Here is a 27,690-nt window from a genome sequence, read left to right on the forward strand (position 1 = left end):
TCCACTGGTTATTTTCAGATCTGTATTAGAGTCAGACATTTTATTTATCCTTAAAGGCCCACAGATCTCCATTTACAGCCCGAACTTTATTGTGTTGGACTCCTTTCCTGAGAATGACTAATAGTCAAAACATTTTAGCTTGGCTAAAGGTAAACTTTCATAAATTAAAATTTGGATGAATCAAGCTTGTCTGACAATAGGTGAAGTGCAGCAGATGTATTCAGGCCAGATCTGTACAGCCCAGGCAGGTTTAGGCCCACAGCCACATGAGAGGGTGAATCTAGAAGTTTGGACAACAATCACAGACTAAGAATGAAGGGCTTTGAAAGCTTGGCGCAGCGCCGTCATGCTGAATATTAAAACACAGGTGCAGCTAAAACAGGCTGATGTTCAGCTGGCGTGTGCAGAGGAATCATGCCCGCTGCTAGCTGCAGCCTGAACGACTAAACATCAAGCACCAAAGAATCCTAACAGGCAGACTCAGTAAACTGTATGTAGAAAGAGGCAATGCTCATATAATCTGAAAAAAAATCTGGAAAAAATGTGTCACAATTTAGCTGTTTTAAGTACTTCTATATATTACATACACACACACATACAGTATATATACATAATTTCTTTATATATATATAGAAATTCAGTACCAACATTTCCTTAAGGGGAAATAAGTTTGTTCAAGATAATTACTGCCACTCTAAATACATAATACATTTTTTTATAAACAAATGAATAAACATATGGACATTGTATTTTATCATTTAAGCAGTAGATTTAATGTAATTAAAGGATCCTATTCAGTTTCCTAAAAAAGTTTTAAAATGCAAAAAAAAAAACTTTCTGTGTACACTTATAAACATTTGGCCTTTTAAGGACTTTTTTGCTACCTCATAGTGAGCTGACTTCAGTGCCATTATAAACAATCAGCAAGTGTTATGAAATAATAGTCCTCAAACTAACTTGGAAACTTCTTATAATAATTACTATTACAAGTCTTACGTGACAAACAGTAAAGATGAATTAAGACATATTGCAAATATATACTTAACTTCATTTAAATAAGCAACTGTCAATATTCTCTGCCCAAAACTTTCACTTTTTGGGCAGAGAAACCAAAAAGAAAATAAAACTGATAAGCTCATATACTGAAGGAGCTGAACAGACGCAGAAATGATTGAAAGTACAAAGTGCGAGAATAGTAGAGCTACAAGTTTAACATGCTAATAGTAGCATTTTAGCTAAAAATAGTCAGGACTAGCTGCTATTTTAATAGCGTCTCGTGCCGGCATTAGCTATAATGCTAAAGTCAAGCAGAATGCTAACTTTAGTGTGAATGAACTCCACCATGCAAACAGTAGCTTACATCTTTTCATTATAAAAAAATGCTAACATGAGCTAACATGGCGATTTTAGCCCACTGGCTGTCTAGCATAGTATATATACTCTTAGCATGGTATGCTAAGAGCATCTCAGACACCAACACTGGATTACAGTGTTAGCTAACAATACCATGTTAGTTAGCATTAACTACCTCTCTCTTCTATGCTAACATCAGTATGTAGACCATCATTAGCTAAAATGCTACCATTAACTAACAAGCTATACTAAACCTTGTTAGTTACACTTTTGAGTATTCACACAATAATAAAGTGCAGTATTGGACAGAAGCAGGCATTGCTGTGATGCTTGGCACCATGTTTACCAGTGTGTGTTTGCTTTCCAGACAACAGTTTGATTTCAGTCTGGAGCCCACTCTCCCAGCAGGTGTAACAGTCACTGATAGCAGAGGTAGCTGATGATTAGCTTTGGCATGTCAAGTTGAGCTATGACGTTCAGAGATGTTGTTCCCAACTTCCTCCTCACTGCCAACCTGCTGAGCTGCTGCAGAGTCATGGGGATGGCTATGGGGAAAGACAGGACAGACTTAACACATTCATAGATTTAATATTTACCCTGAATGTTTTCCACTTGTTAATCTTACTAGATGGTCTTACAACTGGAAATTGCACCTTAACTATTCCCAGGTTGATGGGAAACAACAGTTCTGTTGCATTCATTTCTCTACAAGGTCATTCCGGAAATCTTTCTCTCTTGGCATTGTGCTAACGATGGGTGGGAGATCATCTCTTAATTACAGACAATAATAATCAGCATAGTGACTCGTTTAATTTCTAGTTTTCACACACTCATTCTGAATTTATCCTTATCTTTGAATCTTTGGTTTAAAAGGTGTTAACATGTTGTAATTTAGGTGTTTTTGTAAGCTATGGTAGTATTTAACAAACATCAAACAAAATATATTAATCATGTTCTGCTATGTAAACCTAAGTGCTAAAGGAATTAAGGTATATATGCCTAAAAGTGTCTAAAAAAAACGAGCAAAATAATATTATATCTGTTTACATTTAGATTAATGAAAATACTTTTTTATATAAAGTTGTAGATGAAAGAATGATCTTTTCTATCTAAGTCTAAGTGTGCCATCTTGTGGAGATTCCCTGACACTGCATCCTTTCTAGAGGTTGCTTGTTTCACTCAATGATTTCTTAACACTCAGGAGGAGTGTGGCAAATGTCACTGTTGAACAGCAGGGAAGTGAGGGGAGGTGTCCCCCATCAGACTATCGCTTTCCAAACCACACACAACAAAAATTTGTAAAAGCGCACACAGTCAGTAGGACCCTGCCGGACCGCGAACAAAGTAAAATCTTGCGGGGTCTAAATGACCCTGTCTCTTAGAACCGCTGGAGGAATAAAACTCACTCTCATAAAACTGCAGACAGGCCTCAGAAGGAGAGCCAGGTGTGGTGTAGTCCACCGGTTTCCTGTTGTGCTGATCTCTAGCGTAGATGTTGGCTCCAAACTCTACAAGAACCTCAATCATTTCAACTCTCATGTGTTTAGCTGCGTGGTGCAGAGGGGTCTCATGTAGCCTAGCAGAATTGACTTTAGCACCTAGAAACAAAGGACAACCAGTCAATCTCCTTTTCTGGTCAATAAACCCCTTGCTGTATTTTTTTGAACATTGGCAAACATCCTAATTTGATTTTGTCCATCCCAATTAAAGAATCTGCTTTGTGGTGACACACACCTGCATTAAGCAGAACTTTAACACACTCTGTGTGTGCATTAACACAGGCCACATGTAGCGGAGTTCCGTAGTAAAGATCATACGCTTCCAGGCAAGCACCCATGGCAATCAGCAGCTTCACACAGTCTGAGTTACCTGTTAGAAATATAACATTCCCCAGTTTAAAAACATCCTTCATTTGGGTTCATAAAAAAAGTCTGCATTGTAAAGATTGAGAATGAAGTGCTTGCCTCCCATGCAGGCCTCATGAAGTGGGGAGGCGGTGCGGGAGGTGAGGGCCGGGTTGGCCATGGCTCCACGCTCCAGCAGCAGCTTCACACACTCCAGACTACCAGCTGAACAGGCGTCACACAACGGCGTGCTTCCATCCACGTTCCTGGCATCCACCTGGAATCAAACATGGGACGCACAATGTCACAATCTAAAAACCTATCTTTTTCTAGAAGAACTCTAGTTATTATGGCTTCAATTTCGGGGATTAGTATTTACTGTAATGGTGTGCTGACAACATTTTCACTTCAGATATGATACCGATATTCTAGCTTTGAGTATTGGACGATACCAATACAATATCAGCACCAATCATACATATTTTTATTAAATATCTTCTAGTGTGCAATGTTAGAAAAGGTTTGTTCAAGTGATGTTACTGAGCGAACAACAGTCGGCAACAATAGCAATAAGAACAACAAATTAGTTTATTATTAACCAATGGGTCTTCACAAGCGCTGCTGGATAGAATTACTGGGACAGACTAAATCCTGGAGCAGAGTGCTTCCATCAGCATGCTTATATCAGAGAATTTAGATGCAGGCCGATATAATTTGATACTTGTTTTTAGACTGATATTGAACCAATTTTCGATATCAATATCTGATCTGGACACCCTAATTTACTGTGCAAGTAAATTGTTTAAAATATATACATTAAAACACACAGGGAACGACAGCAAAAGTTTTCCACAACAGTAGACAGCAACAAAAGTTTGAAAGATTGAAATTTCACATGTATGAAATACGTCGACCGCTCGGCTGGATGAGGACAAACTGTCGCCTCATCGGACAAGTTCCATAGGAAATTAAAGGAGAGGGACATTTCTAAACAGACTTTCAAAACAAAATGACTTCTTTTAATCCTCCTGGAAAACTTAGAATCTTTATACATGTTTGGTTTGAGACAATGATCCATTTCATAGACATGTTTTGAAAATGTGCATACAGTAGTGGTTTTTGATACGGGTTATATGGGCATTTGCCCAGGGCGGCATCAGAAAGGGCACAAAGAATTAAAAAATAAAGTGTACCTTATCTGTCAGTTGTCCCCAGAACTAGTTCGCTGCTACTTGTAGCGTGTGCAGTAGTCTCCCTTAGTTATCTTTGAGTACAGGGAGACTACATAACCTCTTTCTGCTACCAAAAAAAAAGAAAAATCTGATAATTGCTGGCATTTTAATTGGTTGGCATGCAGCAGAAGGATAAGTTTGCCCTGGCCACCATTCCTGCAAGAACCACAACAATGTGCATATTTATACTTCAAGCTTACAACGATAGTCAGAGTGACTAGTTATGATTGACCACAGCGCTGGAGTGTGACTAATCTGAATACATGTTTTAATCAACTGACAGAACTCATTAAACATATTTTTATCATTTCAAATTTTTTACGATTCTGCCCCGTTCTAATTTTGGTCTGATCTGACCAGAGCACAGATTAAAGTTTGTGGCTGTAGCATAAAAGAATCTGAAGAAACTCAAATGGTGTGAATACTGTTTTTACCTGTCATAAGATAATTGTTGTGGATATGGTTTAATGTCATTGAGGAGAGCTCACCTGGGCTCCAGCGTCCAGCAGCAGCTGCACACAGCGGGCCTGTCCCCGGAGGCAGGCCTCGTGCAGCGGAGTGATGGAGTCCACCGCCACCATGTTGACCGAAGCTCCGCCCTCTATGAGGTGCTGCAAGTGGGAGGCGTGGCCGAGAGACGCTGCCTTATGCACCTCCGTTCTCTCCGCCCAGCAGCCTGAGGGGCAGAGGTGGCAGGTGGAAGGTTCACCATATATCCAACCGCAGGCTGCTGTCATCCATACCGAGTTAAAACTAATTCATGTCATCCAGAAACAGTCATCCATCCTACTGCTGAATTTCAATCCAAGAAGACGTCCTAAAAATCTATTATCCCTTTCATTTGACATCATAACTCTGGATGCAGTCAGCTGCTTTTCTATAGCTGATTTTCCAAAATTTAAATCTTCAGAAAATGTAAACTCTAATTGATAAAATCAATGCACCCTAGTGGAGCCTACATCATTTCAATATTATAACTCAACAATCTAAAGCAGAACTCTGCAACTTTTCAATCCAAGGAACTATTTTTCATCCTTCCTCCAAAAATACACATTTGGTAGTGGAACAAAATTTATTTTGCCAGCAGAAAAACACATATCAAGTTTAATAAATACACTGTTATTTTTGAAGAAAAATACGAAAAATACTATTTGTTTAGTTTGAAGAAAGCTATCTTTTGTAGAATCAGGCCAATAGGATCCTTTTCATGTTTACAAAGGAATAAAAACAAAACAAAATTTAAAAAAAAAACAAAAACAAACAGGTAGCTCACCTAAAAAATATTCAAGCTCTGTAGAAAACTGGAGCCAACTAGTATAAAAGAATTTAAAAAAAACAAACAAACACTGAACTCATCTTGTTAAAATGATTCACTGATATTGCATAAAGCATGTAGAGAAACTTCTATATCCATGATTGCTTTTATCTTTTAATAAGATAAATTTATTCTGTTCAGACCTGAGTGGTTCTAAGCTGCCCTGCATGTTGTAGGGCTCCCTGCTGCAGAACAGCTGATTTCAACTGATTAACAGGCCCAAGTCACACGGACAGCTGGATCAGGTGAGTCAAAGCAGAGAAACAACGAAACACGCAGGGACGGCTGTGGCTCGGTCTCTATTTACACGGTGCGCGTGCTCTACCACTGAGCCATGTGGCGTCCCGCTCGCGCACCCGGGTTAGGAAACACTGGGTTAAAGACTCTGAGGCCTCCTACAGAGAGCTGCTGATAACAGCGATACCCAAGACTTCTGACCCAGTGTTCCTGATGTTTATGCGCTTAGCCGCCAGAGAAGGCAGCTTTGGCAGCCTACTAGCGGTGCACAACCTGACACAGTATTCCCGAGCTAGCTAGCTAGTTGGCAGCCGTGCCAAACACGTCGACGTCAAACCGGGTCGGGACTAAACAAGCGTAAGTCTCCCCGGAGCTTCTGCGTGTCTCGTACTCACCAATGTCCCCAACGTAATACGGCTGAGAAATCTCTATTTCCATCCTGGTTGTTCTCTTCCTTTCACCAGTGAAGCGGTGTTAAAAGGAGACCCAGTTATGGTTGTTTGTAAACAGCCGCGTCTTCACTGCTTGCGTGCTTCTACAGTCACGTGACATGACTGAACGCCGACGAGAAGCCTGGTACTTGTAGTTTTTGTGAATATTTCCGAAAATTAGGTATTGACAAAGCTATATCCAGGCGTATCGATTTAATAATTCAGATATCGGCCTTGTTACGTTGCACCCTGTTTCAGGAGTGGACGGATCATAGCATGAATGATCCATCCATGAGAAAACAATCATTTAAGGATTAAATGATTGCTGAGCAAGTCAAATTTACTGCTGATATGACAATAAATAACAGTGTACATGTAGAGATTTCTGATCTTGGTTGGCTGGATGTAGGAAATCAGATGCATTCAAAAAGAACACAAACTCAAAAATGAGACTCACCCAATTTTTCAAGATGTCTCATCCAGAGGTGGTCAAGCTATATAAAAAGCAGTGGCTGGTAATCATCAGATCAACTTGTCAGTCTGTACCTACCACACAAAAATCGATAACAGTTTAAGTAATAGCAAGATAACAAGACGGTAAATTTCCAGAAAGAGATAAAAATGGGCAATTAAACTTATAGTCTACAAATATCTTAAAAGAAATTTTGACGAGTCAAAATTAAAGGTCCAGATATCTCTTACTTAGTTTTACCTAATAGTTGTTTACTTTCAAGATATTTGAAATTTAATTTCCACTTGTCAGATCTATTTCCATCCTACCTAAAAGTACATTTAAGATATCTAGAATGTACTTTTAGATATCTACAGCTTTCAAGATAGCTGTAGAATTATAACTAGCCAGAACAAAAAGTGAAATATTATATATGTACATTATGACTAGCGATAGTCAATTGTTGATACCTAAAATATATGCTTCAGATAGTTTGTAATTAATTGTGAATATGTTGAATTTCAGCCAACATACAAAATATTGGTAAATTTGAATAGAACTGAATATACTTTAATGATCTCCAAGGGGAAATAGCTTCCTTTTAATCACAAGCTACTCCATTAAAAATGTGTTAGTAAATACAAATATAACCATAAGGGAAACAAAATGTAGTATCAAAGATTCAAATAGGGACTTTGACTAGTTAAAATATAATCAGTGATATCTTGATTTACTAATACGTCTACTCATAAACCAATTTCAGATAACTGGAGTGCAAGTGTGATGAAACCAATTTTCATGTTGAAACTGTCTGCCATTAGCTGGGTGTATGAGACATCATACATCACCAATGATGTCACATATCCCTTTGATATTTGACATATTATACATCATCAGAATTTTCTGCATTCTGCTAGTATTCAGTTCGCTCTGACATTTTGCTTCATTTTTAAACGGCAAGGAAAATTGTAAACAATTTTTAAGTTTTAGACAACAAGAACAGTTTCAAAATGTTTTCCTTTTTCAAGAGAACACAGAAGTCTGTCTCTACTGATTTTGAACAAATGCGCAAAAGGAATAATGAGGCAATCCAAGAACTCTTGGAAAAGAACCAGAAGCTTCAAAAAAAGAGAGATCTCCGAAATCCAAAAAAAGTGATGAAAGCTGAGATGGAGTTGAGCAACGAATGTGAAAGACGGATTAGGAAGTTGAATCTGGAAGCTGACAAATGGAATGTAAAGGAAGAAAAACTGATGTGTTTAGACAGAAGGAGGAATGAACTTTTCCGGACTTTGGAAAGGACGAATGAACAATTAATTGAGAAACCTGTGTTAAAATCTTACTTAAGTGGGGCTAAAGAACAGCAGAAAAGCCTCAAACGTCTTAACACTAGGTTAGCAAATCATGTTAACATCTTGACAGACCAACTTTCATATCAAACTAAAGTATTTGATAAGTACACAAAGTCTGCAGACAGTAACAAAAATTTGATGAAGATTCAAGAAAACTGCATAACAGAGATTATGGACAAGTTGGAAATATTCAACTTGGCGGCTTTGAATGACAAAAACATGGCAAAAGATGAAAACCTGGATCATTTAGACAAAAGGAACAACAGTCTTTTGCAAAAGCTTGAAAGTTTGAAACAACAACTAGTTGATGTGCCTATCAAGAGATACCACTACAGGTGTGCAAAAAAAGAGTGCCAAAGGCTCGCACAACTGAACCCTAAGTTAGAAAAACTGGTCCAGGACCTGACAAACGAACTGTTATATCAAACTGCACTGGAACGTAATTACAAAGAGGCAGACGATATGATCAAAGAGCTGGAGGAGACCCAGCAAAATTACCTATACAAAATAGAGGATTTAAAATCAACGATAAAACTTGGGACCAAATCAAAGAAAAAGGACAAAGACAACATGGCAAAACGCTTAACTTCCCTTGTACGTAAACTCAATGATCTCAAGAAGGAATTTGTTTCCTTCCAACTAGACATTGAGAACATTCTTGGAAATATTCCGTCTTCTATTGCTGTGAATATACAAGATAAAATTCGTCCAGCAAAAGATCAGAAGTTTACCAAAGACCGTTGTAACTTAACAGGTGAATGGAAACAAATTTCGTTGGATTCAATATTATCTGAAGGGGAATGTGTGCCTCCTACTCGAGAAAACCAGGAACAACATGATTTTTCAGAGTCAGAGGATGAGGCAAGTGATGAGTTGGAAGACAGCTCTTTAGAAGAAACGACAACTGAAGATGACTTATCAGGTTTAAACAACACAACTGCGAATGAGCCAGACCCTCAAGACCACCAAAGGGTAAGAGAAAACAAGAAACAAGTTAATATTTCAGAGTCAGAGAACGAGACAAGTGACGAAGAGTCAGAAGACAGTACTTCGGAAGATACAACGTCTGAAGATGACTTAATAGAATCATACAGCACAGCTATAAATGAGTCATTTCCTCAAGACCTCCAAAGGCAGAGAGAAAACCAGAAAGTAGAGAAGATTTCAGAGTCAGAGGATGAAACAAGTGATGAGTTCAAAGACACAACATCTGAAGATGACTCAACAGATTTATGCAAGACTGTGACTGTGAAAGACTCACACTCTCACGACCTCCAAGGGTTGAGAAAAAACAAGAAACAAGAAGACTTTTCAGAGTCAGTGAACAAAGCAAGTGATAAAGAGTTAGAAGAAAGGACAATGGAAAACACAACATCTGAAGATAACTTAGCAGAATCATGCAATGCAACTGTGAAAGACTCAGACCCTCAAAACCTGCAAGGGCAGAGAGAAAATGAGAACCGATTAGATTTTTCAGAGTTGGTGGACAAGACATGTGAAAAAGAGTTTGAAGATAGAACTCTGGAAAATACAACTCAAGATAATTCAACAGATTCACGCAACCCAACTGTGAAAGAGTCAGACCCTCAAGACCTCCAAGGGCTGAGAGGAAATGAAAAACAGGAGGATTTTTCAGAGTCAGTTGACAAGATACATGATAAAGAGTTAGAAGACAGGACTTTGGAAGACACAAGATTTGAAGATGACTTAACAGATTCACACAACACAACTGTTAAAGAGTCAGGCTCTCCAAACCTCCAAAAGCTGGAAATGAAAGGGAAACAGGAGGACTTTGCAAAGTCAGAGGACAAGACAAGTGATAAAGAGCTGGAGGAAAGTCCTTTGGAAGACATGACATCTGAAGACAACTTAACAGATTCACACGACACAAGTTCGAAAGAGTCAGACTGTTAAGACTTCCAAAGGCTGAGACATCAAGAATCCACTGTCCTCAGAAGAGGACAACACATCTGAAGAGCGAGACCATTCAGATTAGTGGTACAACAGAGACAGACAGACGGTGGGCAGCGCATGTAAAACCCAGAAACAAGCCAGGGAAAACGATCTGGAGAGAGACTGGATCAGATGAACTTTAGCGCTTGAGGTAATGAGATATATTTTCCAGCCCTGGCTGGGCTCAGCCAGAAGAGGAAACATGCGTGGAACATGTGGGAAAGAGGGATGGATGGAATTTGGGCCTGCAACTTAACAAACCAGGCAAAATAAGTCCCTGGTCTAAATTACTTCAACATGAGTAATTTCACATACTGACAGTTCAGATTAGATTAGATTGATTGTGCTTAGTAGATTGTATTATTATTGTTTTTATGTTGTTAATGATTATGTATTTCACAGGTCTTCCTTGTAGATTAAACAAATGAGTCTCAAAATATTTTCCTGTATTGTGATTGCACATTATTTTTAGCAATATGTCATTCAACGCTTCTTGCATAGTAATTAGCACAGCAGCATCCATGCAGTCCAGGGTTCAAACCTCATGTGGGAATTGTTGTGATGTTTGCATGTGGTAACTATGCATATGTGGGTTTTCTCCAGGTGCTCTGGTTTGCCTAAAAAATCATCCAAAAATATTGATACTATATTTGCTATGGTATCAAATAAGCACATTACACTCAAAATAAAGCGTACATTATAAATAATACTTGTACATCACTATTAGTTAAAGGAGATACTAAATAATAAGGACACATTAAGCAACATTATAAAAATTTGATGTACACATGTCAAAACTATACAGAAGAGGAATAGAATCACTGAAAAAAAAAGATTAAAGTCAGAATTCTTTATTTTTTTCAGAGGCCCTAATTCTCTTCCGTAACTTTCCAAACTTTATATTTCAATGATGTGAGTTCCTCATAACATCAACTTAAGTGGTAGTTACAGTTTGAGAGTAAAAATAGGCTTTCACGTTTTCATGGCTGTGCTAAGTTTTCCCAGTTCCACTCTGTAAATTAAAAATGATAAATAATAGAGTAGTGTCTGTCAGGACAAAGTATATCCTCCTTAGTCTTCACAGTCACGTGATTATCCTTCTGCAGCCATCATTTAAATAAAGAGAACAAACATGTTGTCATTGCTACTTCTTCATATTGAGATGAAGTCTTTTGTATACATTAAGTACTTAAAATTAAGTAATATTTAAAACTGATCTAATGAGACATCTTTAAAAAAAAGTGTTTACGTCACATTTCTAAGTTCCTAGAAACTCCCTGCACCCACCGAGAAAAGGGAATTAAAAAATCACAAAAAGCCTTCAGAACATTTTTTTTAATTGTCTCACCCAATGATTAAATTTGATTAAAATTTTGAGTCTTTAAAAATGTTTCTAGAGAGAGAAATATTGATATAAATGGTGCATTTATATTAAGTTTCTTTTGTCACACGTCTTTAACAAGAATCCCAATAAATGTACATAACACAATACAGTTATTTAAGACAATTTCTTTTTAAGACTTTCAGAGGGTAGGAGAGATTCAGCAGTTGTCGGAGAACTGGAGGTAGTCGTAGATGCGTCGAGAGATGTTCAGCTGGTCCATGACCTCTGAGGCGTTGGTACTCAGCATCCTCCTCAACACAATCCTGCAGAGCTGCTGAAGGTTCAGAGGATTACCTGTCAGGAAGACGACGTCTCTGTTAATCCACTTTTTAGCTTTTCAGCAGACTGTAGCCAATCGAGCCTGCTGGTGCTTCTGGCAGAATTCAGTTGAAATTACTTTCATAAAACTGGAGGCAGGCGTAAGAGGGAGAGGCCGGCATCGTGTAGTCGAATGGCTTCTTTCCGAGGTTGTCACTGGCGTACACGTTGGCTCCAAATTCCACCAACAGCTCGATCATGTCCACTATGTGGGATCGAGCGGCGTGGTGCAAAGCCGTCTCATGAAAATTCACTGAATTCACATTGGCACCTGCACAAAGGATGAAAACCAACCTATTCAAATCCTGGAATTAATGAGCTCACATTATTTACAATCATGAAAAAGTATTAATACTATGTTTAATGTGTTCACAAATGGAGATGACTTTGTTTTTGAGAACGTTGCAATGACTGATGCAGTTTTTGACATAATGTAACATGCCTTTATTTGAGGGTGAATAAAAGATGTGCACTGAATGATTTTAGAGGCACACTTAGGTGTTTTATGCAGAAAAGAGATAAAAGCTGTTTATTTTCCATTCACTTTACAGTTGAAGGTAATCTCTTCGGTTTCAAATATCAGCATTTCATCTCAAGGCTCATGCTAATTATTAAAACTAACAGACTAGACTCAGTTGGTTGTTTAAAGTGAGAAATCCTGGATAGCAGAACAAAGAAGGTGCAGTTGCATTCAATGGAAACTAAATGCTACTTTTTTACTTGTATTTACAAAAAATAATTGAGTACTATATATTACATGCCTTCCAATTCACTTTTCTACACTACATTGTTATGGTGGATCACATACAACCTCGATAAAGATGAGTGAAGTTTGTGGTTGGACTTGGTTAACAACCTGCTTTCAGCAGCACCTTGACACACTCCACTTGACCTTTAACACACGCTATGTGAAGCGGAGGACCGAAGTGGACATCAAAGGCTTCCAGCTTGGCGCCGCTGGTTATCATCAGCTTCACCACCTCAGCATTACCTGGGAGGAGACTGGAACGTTACTGAATGAACACGTTAGTTCCCCCGGTCTGTTCCCAGAGGGCGCACCCTGGATGCAGGCCTCATGGAGCGGAGATGCAGTCAGAGCCGTGAGCGATGGGTTCACTGAGGCACCATACTCTAAGAGCAGCCGGGCACACTCCAGGCTGCCAGCAGCACAGGCGTTGCAGAGAGGCGTGCTGCCATGGATGGTCCGGATGTCTACCTGGAACAGCCACACACACACCAAGCGCCGTCTCACCCCCACCTCTGCATCTTTGGTGCTGCTGAGCCTGAACTCACCTGAGCTCCGGCCTCCAGCAGGAGGCGGGCGCAGTTGGGACGGGCCTGAATGCAGGCTTCGTGGAGCGGTGTGATGTTATCCGTGGTCACGGTGTTGACAGAGGCTCCGCTCTCTATGAGCTGCTTCAACTGGAGGGCCCGGCCCTGGGACGCGGCTTCATGCAACACCGTACGGTCTGCCCAGGAACCTGACGCACACACCAGCAGAGTAACACACAGGACAACCTGACAGTACACTGGACCCAAATAATACCACAGATACGGCTGGCCATTTATCATTAACTGTGAGAAGCTTCTCACTCATCTTGATAAGAATTTTGATTTATTGTTGTTGTGATAAATTCCTAATTGTGATATCAAAAAGAAAAAACTGTATTGTCAGGATTGTTATTTTTACAATTATCTCCACTGTTTGTTCAATGAAAGTATCAATAAATATCAAGAAATTTAAAATATATGATTAAATGCAGTTACTGGGTACAGTTAAGTGATATAAATCACATTTCTTTAAGTGGCTGGAGTCATAAAGAAGCGCATCACACCTGGATATGTTTTTCAAAAACAGGATTTGACAGCTGTCAACTCAGCAGTATTTCGTATGACTGTGTGGACGGTGGCATAAAATATATGTATTGAAAATTAATTTTGTTGGTCTTATGTAGCACATTTTCTGACAAAATTTTATTTTGAGAGATATTCAAACCCATGTGGAAAATAAAACATTTTTACTGCGTTTGTGTAGGTCCAGATTTACAGCCTGACTTGCTCTGTCCACTTTTAGCCTGTATGAATCGCGCCACTGTTAAACATGCCGCAGCTTTCCGCTCATAAACAGTTTTGCTCACCAATGTCGCAAAGAAACGAGCGACGCGCCGCAGTCACCTCCATGATGATCCGGATGGCTAAATCAATCCGACCAGAACTCACACAGCAACGTTTTGGGAGAGGACGGTCCAGCAGGGGAATGTGGGAAGTGTAGTCCGCAGGTAGTTACTGTCTAGCTAGCTAGGTGCTAGCGTAATTCTCTACTCAGCAATGGTCCTAGAAAACTACCTATACGTCTAGGTAGTTTTCTAGGACCATTGCTGTCCACTGTATAAAAACAACAATATGCCCCGGGCCCCGTTTCAGAAAGCAGGGTTAACAAGCTCTGAGTAGAAGGTACTCTGAATAGACCTACCCAGCTCTGTAATACTCCGGGTTTTTGGTTTCAGAATATCAACTAAGTAACTCGATTCTGAGTCAAGTTACATGAGATGTTAAGCTTGAGCGCGAGAAACCGTCATCAATAGGACGGAAATAACGCTATTCATCATGGCAACGGGGGAAAAATGCGCATTTGTCGTTAATGGAATTAGAAATTTTACCATAACTAAGCTATTTGTGCTTGATACCAATAATATAGAAGATAAAAAGAATATATTTTATCGAGAACACCTGCTGGGAATTGAACCCTAATGTCCTGTCCGACAAGTAGACATGCGCCACTCTATGAAGGGGAAGAACATTCACTCTCCTCAACGGCGCCCCCTGCTGTAAATCATCAGTGCTGCTACAGTAACATTCCAGTTGGCATTAAGTCGAAGTACAACAGAAAAATACTGTAAGTCCTCGTTGTGTCATATGAATGACGTGCGGGCTAAAATGTCATTGAGATCAATTGACTGTGACGAAAAACAGTAACGGTTGAAAACATAATCCGGGAATCAAAGGATCCCTGGAGAGGACACGTCATTCTGACACTTTCCTTGCGCCAGGTTTCAGCTAAGAAGTAGGAGAAACACTGGATTTGGATTGCATCTGCAGCTAAAAAAAAAAAAATTATCAACATGTGAAAATCTGAGCCCTTTCTGCTCCATGTAAGACAGAGCAGGGCTGATCAGTTAGCTACTTTTTGGATTAATAATTGGATAGCAAAAGGTATGCATGCATGTTTCTGTGTTACATGTACAGTAATTTTGGCTTAGTTACTGCGGCGTTTGTATACTCCAGTTAATAATTGATCAAATGCTAAACTAGTTGACGATTATTTCAATAACCAACTCATCACCGTTAATCAGGTTAATCCTTTCAGTCCTAGTTGGAACACTTGATAATAATCCTCCTGTGTTAGAACACTTAAAAAAACTCAAACTAAAAATATATATTTCCATAAAAATGAACAAAAACAAGTCATTTGTTTTATTTTTTTTTTACTTTGCAGTACAGAAATCATTTGAGCCCAGGCCAAGTGTTTTTCTTTTACAGTTGTTCAAAACAGAGACCAGGCTCTCATCAGTTCAATACTGCAGCAGTATACATTTGGTCCTTCTTAAGTAATTACAGTGAACCATATTTGCCATCCGGCATCAATGTTTGGATCGTTTTACCAGGCATAGATCCAAATGTCTGCTGCTTTCTAGGAACTCCAGCTGTTGGTAGTTTCTTCTTGAGTACGGTCATCAGCGTGACTTTGTTTACAGTAAAGCATACTGTCTTGGCAGTGTGTCAGAAGTGAGACCCCGTCTTTCGCAGGTCTTTATTTGCTGAAATTACGACACCCTGCAAAGAACAAAGTTGCTCACAAGATTTAATACAAAAAGGACAAAGCCACCTCTCTTTCAGTCAGACATGGAAAACAAACACCTGCAGAAACAACGTGGTGTTGGAGATATTGTACATCTTTTAGAACCTCAATAATGACAAAAAAAAAAAAAAAACTTGGACCCCACCCACCCCAGAATTCATTTTTTTAAGATACTGATCAATTCTCTTTTTGATTTAGGGTCTTTGGATTATGCTTCATCTAAACATGATGACTCACAATAGTATAAAGTACTGACTAATAGGCATAAACTGTATTTAGTGCAACATCCACCTGAATGAGATCTGAAAAAGCAATGCTCCCTTTCTGAACCCTATCCAACAACACTATTTCATATCTTTCTATAGATCATAAACTTCCACTTAGGGCAAACCGTATACCTGGATATCTGGTTAGCCCACCCATGAATACATATTTCTGTAGTTTATCTATTTGTTTTGTTTTTTAAGAATTCCGTAATTGCCATCTTTGATAATCTGGAGTACTGTGGATGTGTCGCCTCTACTCTGCGGCGTCGCCAAAGATGTCCTGCTTTTTGCGCTCCATTTCAGCAAAGTCAAAGTCTGAACCAGTCATTCGCTTGTAGATATCCTTGATGTCAGCACAGGTGGTCTCGAAGTGAGTCGTGGCATCATAAGAGCGGGAGATGAAGATCTGGGAGGGACAGAAGGATGAGACGATAAATATTTCTGTCTGAGCCCAGAGAGGTTATGAGAACAAAATGCCTTAATGCAATAAACTAAATCTACAATAAAACAGATGGTTTGTTTCAAGAAAATTGAATGTCTAATTCACACTTGAACATATTCTTATATTTTAACTTATTGTGATAAACTATAATATTGTTGTTTTGAGACCATTTTCAATTAAAATAATGGTAATGGCATAATAATGCAATAATACATTCCCAGGGATCAATAAACTTTAAATTCTAATGAATATTTAACACTGGAACTGGAAGACATTATTAATATCCAAAATAAATAAAACAGAAATAAATAAAATGAATTAGGGAATCTCTCTAAACAAAACTGTCCTTTGAAAAAAGGTCTAGTTAAAACCAAAGTACCAGACTGAAGACTTCAGTCATCCAGTTTTTGGGAGAAAAAATAAAATAAATCATGCAAATAGAAATTGAGTTTGATTTAATATTTATTGCAGCAGGCCTACTGACAGGTATTTCCAAAAAAAAAACACATTTCGGAGTGTGCACTGGATTTAAGCAGACATTAAAAATACAGAGATAGGGAAACAGTCCAACGCTAGCTGGAGGTCATTTAGGTTCTGCCACAAAAACAGCAACGAGGAAAACCACAGCCAGGAGATCAGAGCAATGTTTTCAAAGACTTTCTGGAGCTGTAGTGGTAGATTGATGACCAATAAGATTGAGCTGACTGAGCAGCCAACCCACCGGGGGACCCAAACATTTGTGTTTCTTTTCGTTTGTGGTAATCTTGTCTATGATGCAAGTTCTGTATTTTGCAGGTGATGATCAGAGTGGTGTGTCTGAATAAAATGCTAATAAAATCTCAAAATACAATGAATTTTTACTGAAGCATGCTAACATAAACAGACAGAATGGGGACTCCCACAACAGAGAAGATCATGACAGTCATTGTAGGTGTTCACAGTTAATGTTATTGATTTCTGTCCCTATGTGGCCGCTTGGCTACTTGACACATTGAACTGAGTGCAACAGTGCACGCAACAAGCCACACCACTTGCTCAGCTTGCACGAGCTCATCGCAAATGTTCAAACGCACCAAAGCTAATGTAGACAAAACTGGATACAAACACACACTTCTACTCTGTTACAGACGCTCACGCGCTGAGTCAGGTGCGCTTGAATGCAGACGAAAGCATTTTCCCGCCAGCAAACAAAAAAACAATTGCAACTTGCAAAACAGGCAAGGATATCAATGATTTTTAAAAAATGCAGAATTTTGCTTTAATGTCCGCAGCTTGTTCTCCTCCAAGTAGCAAGAGGAGTAACTATTATTGCTGTTAGAAAGTAGGGGTGCATCGTTGTGGTTTTCTGTACAATCAGTATTTAAAAATCCTGACTCATTTTGGCCTACACCGATTTGTTTCTGCAACAAATATAGCAAAAAAATTGCAAAGTTGACAGCAGTAGGCAGACTATTGAACACAGCACTCTCTCAGACCTTTGAGGTGGGAGAAAAGATTGGTGGATGAGATCAGTTTCACATGCAAGTATCCATAGGTCATCAATCACCCTGCCTGTCATCAATCTGCCTGCCTGCTTCTCCCCCTACCCCTCAAGCCATGTTCCTACTAGGGAAACACAATTTGGAATACACTCTCACAAGGTGATGCTGGATCAATGCTGCAACTGCACACTTGCGGACTAGAAAGCTATAACAGGCTAGTCCTGCTCTGGCTTCTGTTCTACCAAATAAAAGCCTCAACAGCTTTAACCTCTCCTACTTAAAACAATACCTTATCTCATACCAACACAGTGTTTTTAATTGTCGCCTGTTTTTCCAGGACCACAATGGGAAGAAGAGTCTTCAGCAGTAGATTCACAATACTGAGCCTACCTGGCTTTCAGTGCCCATGTCAGTGGGTTCATACAGATCACTGATGCTGACAAACTTCTGCTCGATGGGCTCCAGGAGGTCCATGGCCGGCTTAATTTCTTTCTCGGGTTCGTTCGTCTCCACTGTGGTGCTGGCGATTGCGATGTATTTACCCGCTGCGGCCACGTTGTGAGCAAAAGAGATCATACAAACGTAGATGTCTGTAAAGAGAAAATTGGAAGTTAACGTTTGACAGTTTCACTGTGGAAATTAAATATTTCCTGCATTTCTGTTTTAATCTAAGTAAGTCTTTCCTCTTCACATTTGAACTCACCGTGCTTCCTGTTAACCTGATTCTGTGGGATGATGATCTGACAAGAGTTGATGTCACCGGTGTTGGCGATGGGATGACTCAGGATGCAGATGACTCTGATCACCTGGCCAACTTTCTTCACACGATCCATGACGTAGCTGGGGTCGCAGATCAGCTGTTTGCACCTTGCAATCTGGGAGGTGGAGAGAAAATTAATAAAAAGAGCAGCTGGATTTTAGAAATAAAAATGTAGGTTTGAAAATATAAAGTTTGTAGTGGCGCTTAATTTTATTCCAAGTTTTAAGACATCTGCACTGACTGAACAGTTGCAGTCAGAATTAATGGATCCAAGACGTTTGAGCTGCACCTAGTTGTGGGTTTGACTGCTGCCAACTATTGCTTTTAATGCTGTATTAATATTAATCAGCTAGCCAACAGAATGACTGTTTTCTCCAACATGCTGACAGTCCTGCACTTTTTTCAAGAAAGCATTACCATAATCAGAGACACACTAATCATTTTTTATGTTTTTGGAAAACTGACAAGCAGATGACATTTTTTTCCCTGCTATTGTTAGCAAAATAGCAAAAAATATATGCTAAATATTTCTAATATCTTGTTTGATAAATTTTTTTATGTTAATTGTAAGTAATGTCCACCACATATCTGAGTAGAAGTTTTTCTACAAATAAAATAAAGCGGACTCACTGAACATCTGCGTCACAAGCTTGTTTACTTTGTCACCCAGAAGCATTCCTCATGCTCTCAGGCAAGATATTCAAAACATAAGTGTTACATTTAGTGTTGAAGCATATTTGAATGAATACAAATATGCTTTATAAACAGTGCAGGTTTTTTTGTTTTATTACATAAACCATTGAGCTGTTAAGTGTCTTGTGTAACTATAACAACTCTCCACACTCTACAACGAGTCCAAGCAGGTGGTGGTTCCAAATCAGACATGAGTGAACTGATGTATTTAAGAAAACATAGTTAATAATTCTGCATTAATGTCATTCCATGGGAAAATGACAAATGTTGGTTTTATGAAAAGAAAAGCAGGACGAGAAAACATAAATAGTAGAAGAATTCCTAACTAAGGTTAACATTTTTATATAACATAAATACTTTCATTCCATTTCTCTGCCCAACAGTGTTTAGGCTGAAGTCACTGTGAGTAAAGACTATGATATTGATAACTGTGAGCTCACCTCTCCCTCAGACTTGACTCCCACCACCTTCCCGTTCTCCATCACGATCTCCTCTATGGGCTTGTTCAACATGTACGTCCCACCAAAGATGGCACTCAACCTGTGATAGAACCAAACAAGAAACACTGCAACACAAATTAAAGTTTCACAAAAGCTTTCACTGACATTCTGCCAGCAGGGCTAACTGAAACATTTTTTAGCTCTTCTTTTATTGCCTTAAGGAAGAAGCATTTTTCTCTTCGTCATGTCAGTGAAGTAACACTGACATTACTTTATGATAGTCAGTGTTTCATAGACAATTAGGACCCCGCCATCGAGACCAGCCCCTCAACTCCAATAAGATGGCTATATGTAGTAATAGAAGGTGGTCATGGTTACAGATACTACTATTGATTTTATTAGCCTAAGTAAAACCAGATCACGTCATGAGCCATTTCTGTCCCTATATGGTCGCTCGTCTACTTTCACCTCTCAAACTCAGTTTATAGTTGATGCACTGAACTAGGTGTGACAATGCGCGCACCAAGCCACACTGCTTGCATGAGCTCATTGACAAAGCTCTCCTACTCAAGAGCTCAGTTAGGTTTCATGTTATTTTCTTTTACCTCTCAGACTGAAAGTGCTGAAACACAAAGAAAGTCAACCAGAGTGCAACCAGTAGAGGTCTGAACAATAAAGTCATTCAAGTGACTGGTGTATCTTTGATGTCAGAGAAACATCTGCAGGCCTCAGCTGATGCGCCGTATCCCTGGTTAAATCGTCATGGCAGCATGCCTGTGATGAGGCTGTAGAAATTTAAATCAACAGAGGTTGATTGTTTTTGACAGACGTCACACGATGCCATTTGTTTCACAATTTCACACCCTATGTGACTGCATCAAGTTTCAAGAAGCCATTTCCTTCTGAAAAAAAATCACACTTGCACTGGCAATAGCTAGTTCCATTGGGGCTTTATGAGGGCAAAGGCAGCTTAAAGAGGGGCGGGGCATTACAGCCCTGACAGAACTGTCTTATGATTGTTGTGCTACTTGGTACAAACAGGAAAGTTAGAGATGCACCAATCAATCGGCCAGAAATGGGAAATAATTTTCAGCTCTGATGTGACATCAGCAGACCAGTGCTGAATACTGAAAATGTTTTTTCCCCCCCTAGTTGGTCATTAAATGCAACAAAACTAAAAACTCTTGTCATTTAGGTATATAAATGCATGTAGTGTGTTACACTTTAGACTTGGTGAAGATAAGACATACTGGTGTTTATGTAATTCCATCTTTACTATCAGATTCCAAATTCGTTTTCTATCTATGAGCTTACAGCACACTAAGCTGTGTGTCATAGCAGTTAAAAAATACTAATTAAAACCAAGTCAAAATCAAAATTGCTATCAAGACTTTAAGGAAAATCAGAAATGTATGTTGGCCAGAAAAAGGCATCTCTAGCTATGAATTCTGCTCTGCAGGAGAAAGCTCCCTCTGCTCTCACTCCTCTGCAATTATCTGGATTAGTTTCACTAACGGAATGAATAGCTGATGTATAACAGACTGCAAACAGAGTGAACTTAAAACTTATAAAGATGCCCCAAGATTCATGAAGGATTCAGATCAACTCACAGAAGGGATGATTGAAATAAAAGCCAATTCTTAATTATATAAGAATTAAGCAAATTGCAATTTGCAATTTAAGAAAAACAAAAAGAAAAACACAATTACAGTCAGAAATCGAATTTCGTATAATTTATGCAGAATCTCAAATAGAAAACGTGACTCCAACCCAATGTCACATTCTAAATTGCAGTTTCCCTACATACATACACACCACATACACAAATACATGCACACACAGTGAACCCAGGAGGAGTGTGGTACCTGGCGAAGCCCTGCGGCAGCTCTCCCAGGCCGTACAGAGGATAGAGGTATGGGCTCTTGCCATATCTGGCCAGAGACTCGCTGTAAAGCTTTATTCTGTTTATCGAGTCCATGCAGGGTTGATCCAGGTACCTGAGGGAGGACGACGACACGTTAAGCCTCCAGAACAGTGCATAGAAGACCAGAAAACATTAACCAGAGGCAGAACTGACTCGTCTGTGCGATAGAGTGCCAGGGAGTGGCCGGTGAAGTCGATGACTTCCTGTCCCAAGCTAAACTTCTGGAAAATGGCCCTCATGGTGGTCTTTTTGGGATCCACGCCTTCCATGGTTTTAGGGTCGTTCTCGTCAAAGTTGGCGACAAAGACCAAGAACTTCCGGAAGCGTCGCTTCTCAAACAATCCCATGAGGCCTTTAGGAGAAGAGAACGAGCTGTGAGTGAAGGAGCTGCTTTAATGAGAGTAGAGATCACATCCCGAACAGGCACTACTTACTGGATGCCAGGGCCTCAGTCTCAGTGGAGGGCACTTTGTAGATCTTCCCTCCCTTGTACACATAACTGCCTTCAATCACCTTGAAATCCAGGTAGCGAGTCACCTGTGTGATCAGCAGCATGCGGACCAGCTGGCCTACAAACACACCAGCATTAAATCTGCACAATGTGCCTTTTTTTTATCTGATTCATCGAGTAATCATCAGAATTGATAGAATACTCTATTGCTAAGACAATCGTTAGCTGCAGCCCCAGAACAACTGTTACCATTAGCCATGAGGAACTTTGGGACAAGGTCCACATTCCAGTCCCGTCCCTTTCCCATCGACTCTGGAGGGGTGCCAGGCAGGTGGAAACGCTGGTAGAGCTGCAGGGAGGAAGCAGAACCCAATGAGACCCCCAGCTTACAGGCCTGACTTCTGAAACCAACACCGTCTCTAACGATGCTGACAAAGACAAAGAACTGTCTGTCTCAATACTCTGCAGGAGAACTCACAGAAGGGACGATTGAAATAAAAGCCAATTCTTAATTATATAAAATATCATTTGCAATTTAAATGACATTTAAATTGCAAATGGGAGGTTGACACTGGTTTTAGGGCGACTTACATCTTCCAGTGGTGTGATAGAAGCGCTATCAGCTCCGTAGTATGAGTTGCGGTCCATGTGAAGAACCTTCTTCCCCTTTACTGACATGATGCCTGATAAAATGCATTCCTGAAAAACAAAATAAAAGCACACAATTAAACGACTAAAAGTCAAATGTCTTCAGCAAGGTTTATTCTAATGTATCAATAAAGCTCACAGAGGCTTCATAATGAAGGAAAGTATGCATGTTCCTTTATTCTGGAATTTATGTGATTATAGAAGCACGTTTGCAGAACTAAGTGGGTGTAATGTGCATCATGTGACCAGAGACTTAAAACAAGTTTCCTACTGAGCATGAGGTCACTTTCTACAACTTCCTGCATCATCATCATCACACAGAAAGTGGCAGGCTCTGCATGTTTCCTGTTTGTCAGGGAAAAGCTGCCCTGAAGGAAGTAGAGCAGCAAACACCTTTCTCATGTAGAAACAGGACAACTTTAAGACTCAACTGAACAGCAGCAAAACAGAAGACGGGTCAATTTGTGGATTCAATTATTTTAAAAACTGGTGGGAAAAAAGCTGTAACAACTAACATTTGTCTCACAAACACACCGTCTGCGTTAGCTAAGATGTTACGATTTCAAACCCTGCAACCCCTAGTGACACTTTCAGCATTATAGCACAATGTTTAAAGCAGGACTGCCCCTCCTGCACCTGTTGCTGCACAGTGAAGGTCTCCTGGCAGGTTGCACCTTTGCTGAAAACTAGTCTGCTGCTCTGAAATAGCTTAGATCAAGAAAAACCAGCTTTCCTCTGCAGTGATCTGCAGTTGAATCCAGCCTGCCACATGAATAAAAGCAAACATGAACAGAGTGCTCATCACAGTAAATGCCACGCTGACACAGGAAAAACACACATACAGTATGCAAACATCAACGCTAACAAAATTCACTGGAAGCACAAAGTCCATGTTCACATCTTAGCCCATTTTAGCCATTAAGCCTTGAAGCATTGACTCATTGATGTAAATGAAAATCAAACAAGCCCAATATGTGGTCTGAATAAGACAAAAGCTTTCTAAGAAATGGACACTTGGAAAAAATTAAAATTATGGACTACATGCAGTATTTATTAGGACCGAGCAATGAAAGTACTGCTAAGTCCATTGGAATAAAACTAATTCTTCTTATTTTATTTTTTCTACCCCAGAAACCCAAACAGGTGGCCTAAGCATATTCAAAAACTCAAACTTCACCCAAAATTGTCCTCAGCGTGAAATCAAATAATTTTAATTTAATCAAAAGTGAGCATGGCCTAACTGCAGCCAATACCTTTTAGTGAATTTTGTAGAGTTCTCCTTCTACAGAATCATCAGATGGCTGGGAGGCGCAGACCCAGAGGAACGACTTCATACATCACTCTTACCGGTGAAGATGACTGATTCAGTCCATTTTTTGGGAATCTCATACATATGCATCCTGTTTAAAAGCATCATTTTTCCACAGAAACATGCTGCAGCCACTATAAGAAATGGCAACTCTACATATGTAAATCCAACCATACTCTTGCATTTTCTGGCCATAATTTTTATTGTCACTTTTTACTCACTGTATCTTTCTTTGATCCCAGTATAAGAGCCACAACTGAATGTGAAGAGCTAAAACCAACAAATCCTTGACACCTCCTCTAAAGACACTTATAATCAAACTATTTTAATTGTACAAACAATTTACCTTGATGCACATTAATACATGCAGTGGAGACTGTATCAGCACTACTGCAGTAGCTAATTTCCATGGTCTTCCTCATCTCCACTATTGGGGATACAGCCAACCATGGTCAAAGGAAAAAAGACCGCTCCTGGATTGGCTGCTTTGCAAACACCAATCAAATAATAAATATATAACAAATAATATATTTAACTAGTTGGCTGGACTTTACTGCTGATTATTTCTGTACCTAAAGACCTTAGTGATCTAGATTAAAAGCCCAGGGAGAGTGGTGGTAAGGATAAGCAGAAAAACAGCTTAGATGCAGCTGATGATCACAATATCCTACAATAATATCACTAGTGCACAGGCTCCTAATATTGTGCAGACATATTATTTTACTTTAGCACCAAGTCAAAGCTTGAATAACAATAAAAACAAAAGTGTTTGTTCTAGATTATTCAATCCAAATTTAAAGATCATCTTCAACTAGCTGAGTGGATAAGGTAGGATTTAATTAATTGAATAAACATAACAGAACAGTAAATTAAACTGTTTGGGAGACATTGTTCTGACTGGTCTAACCTGCAAAAAAAAAAAAAAAAAATTTAGACCACATTTTTAGTCAATGTTAATGATTATTATGGCTTTGTTTTATCCAGACTTTGTCATTACTACTCATTTCTATTTATTTATAATAACTAAATGCATAAAAACTAATACTTCCTGCTTTTGCTGGTCTATAAATGCCTCTTCTTTCCTGCCTCTAGATGGACTCTGAGCTCAGTGAAAACCAGTTCAAGGTAAGTGACATTAACATGTAGAAATCAGAGGTCATCTCATAATTCCCACATTTTTATTTGGATCATCCAGGAAAGCTCTCTCTCTCTCTCCAGCTGGTGTTGCACATCTCACAAGATAAGGTGCATGTTATTCTGCCCAGTAATTTAAACACTGAAACAAAACAGAAGTTAAGGACCCCAGCTATATTGATAACACCTGTGACACGCTTCCATCCATAAATTAGCTGTTTGACCCAAAAAGAGGAAGGTGGTAGATGTTGGTGAAGTCACTGATTTGAATCAGGAACTGAAACCTATGAAGCTACACCCCTCTCCCTTCAGACAAACAACAGTTTTAGTCTGCGTGTGTTTTGACTGGTAGAAAGCTCTTATTGACCCGGACTTTCAGAAAATGTTCAGTGATCTTTCAGTTCCAGTCCTGTTGAGACCACACCCAAGTGAGTTTCACACTCATACATAAGTTCTATAAAAAATACCTCAGCAGTAGCGATTGTTTTGGTTTGTTTTTGCAGTGACACTAATGTGGAAGAGTATTTTTAAAAAGCGTAAGAAGATAAAAAAAAAATTATTAGCATTTCCTTTTACAGTTAGGTTCAGCAGGTTGAAGAGAGTGCATGAGAAGTTATGTCGCTACTCATATATAGCATAGAGCTGCTTATTGGCCTGCAATAAAGTCATCACGGGGTTTCTATGGTATGCTTCAGCCATTAAAACTGCCTGCAAGTCAGGAGGCCTTTAGGACTTTAAAGCTCTCCATAAAGTGATGGAATGGTGAATGTGGTTTTGGAAATACTATGAAAGATTTCCTTAGTGTTACAACACAACATACTGGAACAGCTCAGGAAACCTCCCAACAATAACCGAGGCAGCGACTCTGTGCGCCTCTTAAAAGTGTCAAACTTAAAACACGGAAGGGCATGCAGTTTAAACACTTCACTAAAATAAAGTACTTAAACACTTCACTTAAATAAAGTACTTTAAGTGTAAAGAATGAGGGACTTCTGCAAAAGTTTATGATGATAAGTCTGTAAATCGAGTTTGAAAGGTTGCTTGGTTTTTACGAATAATTTCATCTAGTGATCCAGAAACTAGTCTGACTGACTGTAAAGTGGCACAGAATCAATAATTCTGTATTCAAACAAGATGCAGAAAGATTCGCGAAGGAAGCGAAATCAAGGGAAATTAGTTTGCTCAAAGTGGCCTAGCCAATGCTAGCGGACTTATCCGCCTTTTAATCTCGCCTTGGAAGAGGAAAGCTCAACTAAAGTAGCGTTGAGCTACTTCAGATATTTGGTGAAGTTTATGTTTAAAATAACGTAGGAGGAAATACATTCTGAATAAATACTAACTAGCTGAAAGGTTAACTACTCTTCTAATGCAAGTTTAGCGATACTGGATTAATCTTTCCATTGACAGCACATAGCATGATGCTAAGTGTTCGCCTTAGCTGCTCGGTTTCGGGTTTCCATTACTTTACATTACACCGCCGCTCCCCTTAGCGGCTAAGCTAGCTACTTAGCTAATTGGGCCTAGTTATCTCGAAGCCAAGCTGTCAACCACCAACTGCGCTAGTAACAGGTTGCAAATCAAGCCTGCGCTCTGTTCCACGTCATATTCCGCTTTCTCACCGTAAGCCCGGTGCCCAGGACGATAACGTCGTACTCTTCATTCATTTTGCAACGCTTTTCGTCTTCTGGTTCTAGCTATCGGGAAATAAGAAAATGGAGATCTGTAGACTGGAAATGAAAAGGGGCTGCAGCTCAACGTCAGGCGCGTGACGCAGGGGGCAGGGCTTCAGAGCTTGTCAATCTTTAGCGGACAGTCGCAGAGTGTGATTGGCCTCTTCAAGTGTACCTGTGGCGTAAAATATAGTGACCATGGTCCAGCACAGGTGCAGTGAGCATGTACACTTTTGTTCTGTTCCTTCAAAAGCAACACTATCCATTGGGGGGGATGAAATATATCAGGTTATATTTTCATATATATTGAAAATGATTCAATCTGTATTATGTTTAAAAGGATTTAAATCTATTCTCAATCGTGGAAAACACAACATCAGTTGTTGGCAAGCACTGTTACGCCACTTCATTTGCTTTTGCCGCAACTCTGTAAATTAGCATGTTATTATTTAGCACTTAGCATGTTTATTGTTCCATATAATGACAAGACATTTTGAAAAAGTATGGGTTGCTTTGTTTGGTTGCCAGGAGTAATGACTAAGTTTCTATGGAAGCACAATATAGATTTGCAAAGTTGCATTAATATGAGTCTTGATGAGCGATGTGTCCTAGTTTTGACCAAACTAGATTTGTTCAGTCATAATGTACATCACTGGTGAAAATTAAACAGCAAATCAGCACAAACTCCTCAAACTAACCAATAGCCGTGGTGTAAGACAGCTTTTGACTTGGGCTTTTTTATT

The 27,690-nt window shown here is 39.4% G+C and overlaps 3 protein-coding genes across 4 annotated transcripts; all 3 read right to left on the minus strand.

Annotated features, from left to right (window-relative positions):
• Positions 1-540: 540 nt before the first annotated feature.
• LOC102231095 (ankyrin repeat and SOCS box protein 13-like) lies at positions 541-6,958 on the minus strand. 2 transcript variants are annotated; one of them, XM_023350548.1, is made up of 6 exons: positions 6,870-6,958; positions 4,918-5,105; positions 3,318-3,474; positions 3,088-3,222; positions 2,760-2,951; positions 541-1,898 (listed from the first exon to the last, which is right to left on the minus strand). In XM_023350548.1, exons 1-6 carry the CDS (start codon positions 6,889-6,891, stop codon positions 1,771-1,773), a joined length of 822 nt encoding a protein of 273 aa, XP_023206316.1. In that variant the 5' UTR covers positions 6,892-6,958; the 3' UTR covers positions 541-1,770. The 2 variants fall into 2 exon arrangements, with proteins under 2 accessions (XP_023206316.1, XP_005808197.1); XM_005808140.2 differs by lacking the exon at positions 6,870-6,958 and adding an exon at positions 6,377-6,563 and having other exon boundaries at positions 542-1,898.
• Positions 6,959-11,488: 4,530 nt separating this feature from the next.
• On the minus strand, positions 11,489-14,437 carry LOC102235420 (ankyrin repeat and SOCS box protein 13-like). The gene is made up of 6 exons (XM_005808157.2): positions 14,009-14,437; positions 13,164-13,351; positions 12,930-13,086; positions 12,727-12,861; positions 11,950-12,141; positions 11,489-11,846 (listed from the first exon to the last, which is right to left on the minus strand). Exons 1-6 carry the CDS (start codon positions 14,049-14,051, stop codon positions 11,710-11,712), a joined length of 852 nt encoding a protein of 283 aa, XP_005808214.1. The 5' UTR covers positions 14,052-14,437; the 3' UTR covers positions 11,489-11,709.
• Positions 14,438-15,715: 1,278 nt separating this feature from the next.
• On the minus strand, positions 15,716-27,042 carry LOC102230669 (rab GDP dissociation inhibitor beta-like). Its single transcript, XM_005808138.2, has 10 exons — positions 26,897-27,042; positions 22,778-22,885; positions 22,436-22,535; positions 22,170-22,304; positions 21,889-22,087; positions 21,677-21,808; positions 19,812-19,911; positions 18,622-18,793; positions 18,309-18,508; positions 15,716-16,401 (listed from the first exon to the last, which is right to left on the minus strand). The coding sequence occupies exons 1-10, from the start codon at positions 26,939-26,941 to the stop codon at positions 16,249-16,251; spliced, it is 1,344 nt and encodes a 447-aa protein (XP_005808195.1). The 5' UTR covers positions 26,942-27,042; the 3' UTR covers positions 15,716-16,248.
• Between the last annotated feature and the right edge of the window lie 648 nt (positions 27,043-27,690).

This window comes from Xiphophorus maculatus, chromosome 17 (assembly GCF_002775205.1).
Source record: "Xiphophorus maculatus strain JP 163 A chromosome 17, X_maculatus-5.0-male, whole genome shotgun sequence".
NCBI lineage: Eukaryota > Metazoa > Chordata > Actinopteri > Cyprinodontiformes > Poeciliidae > Xiphophorus > Xiphophorus maculatus.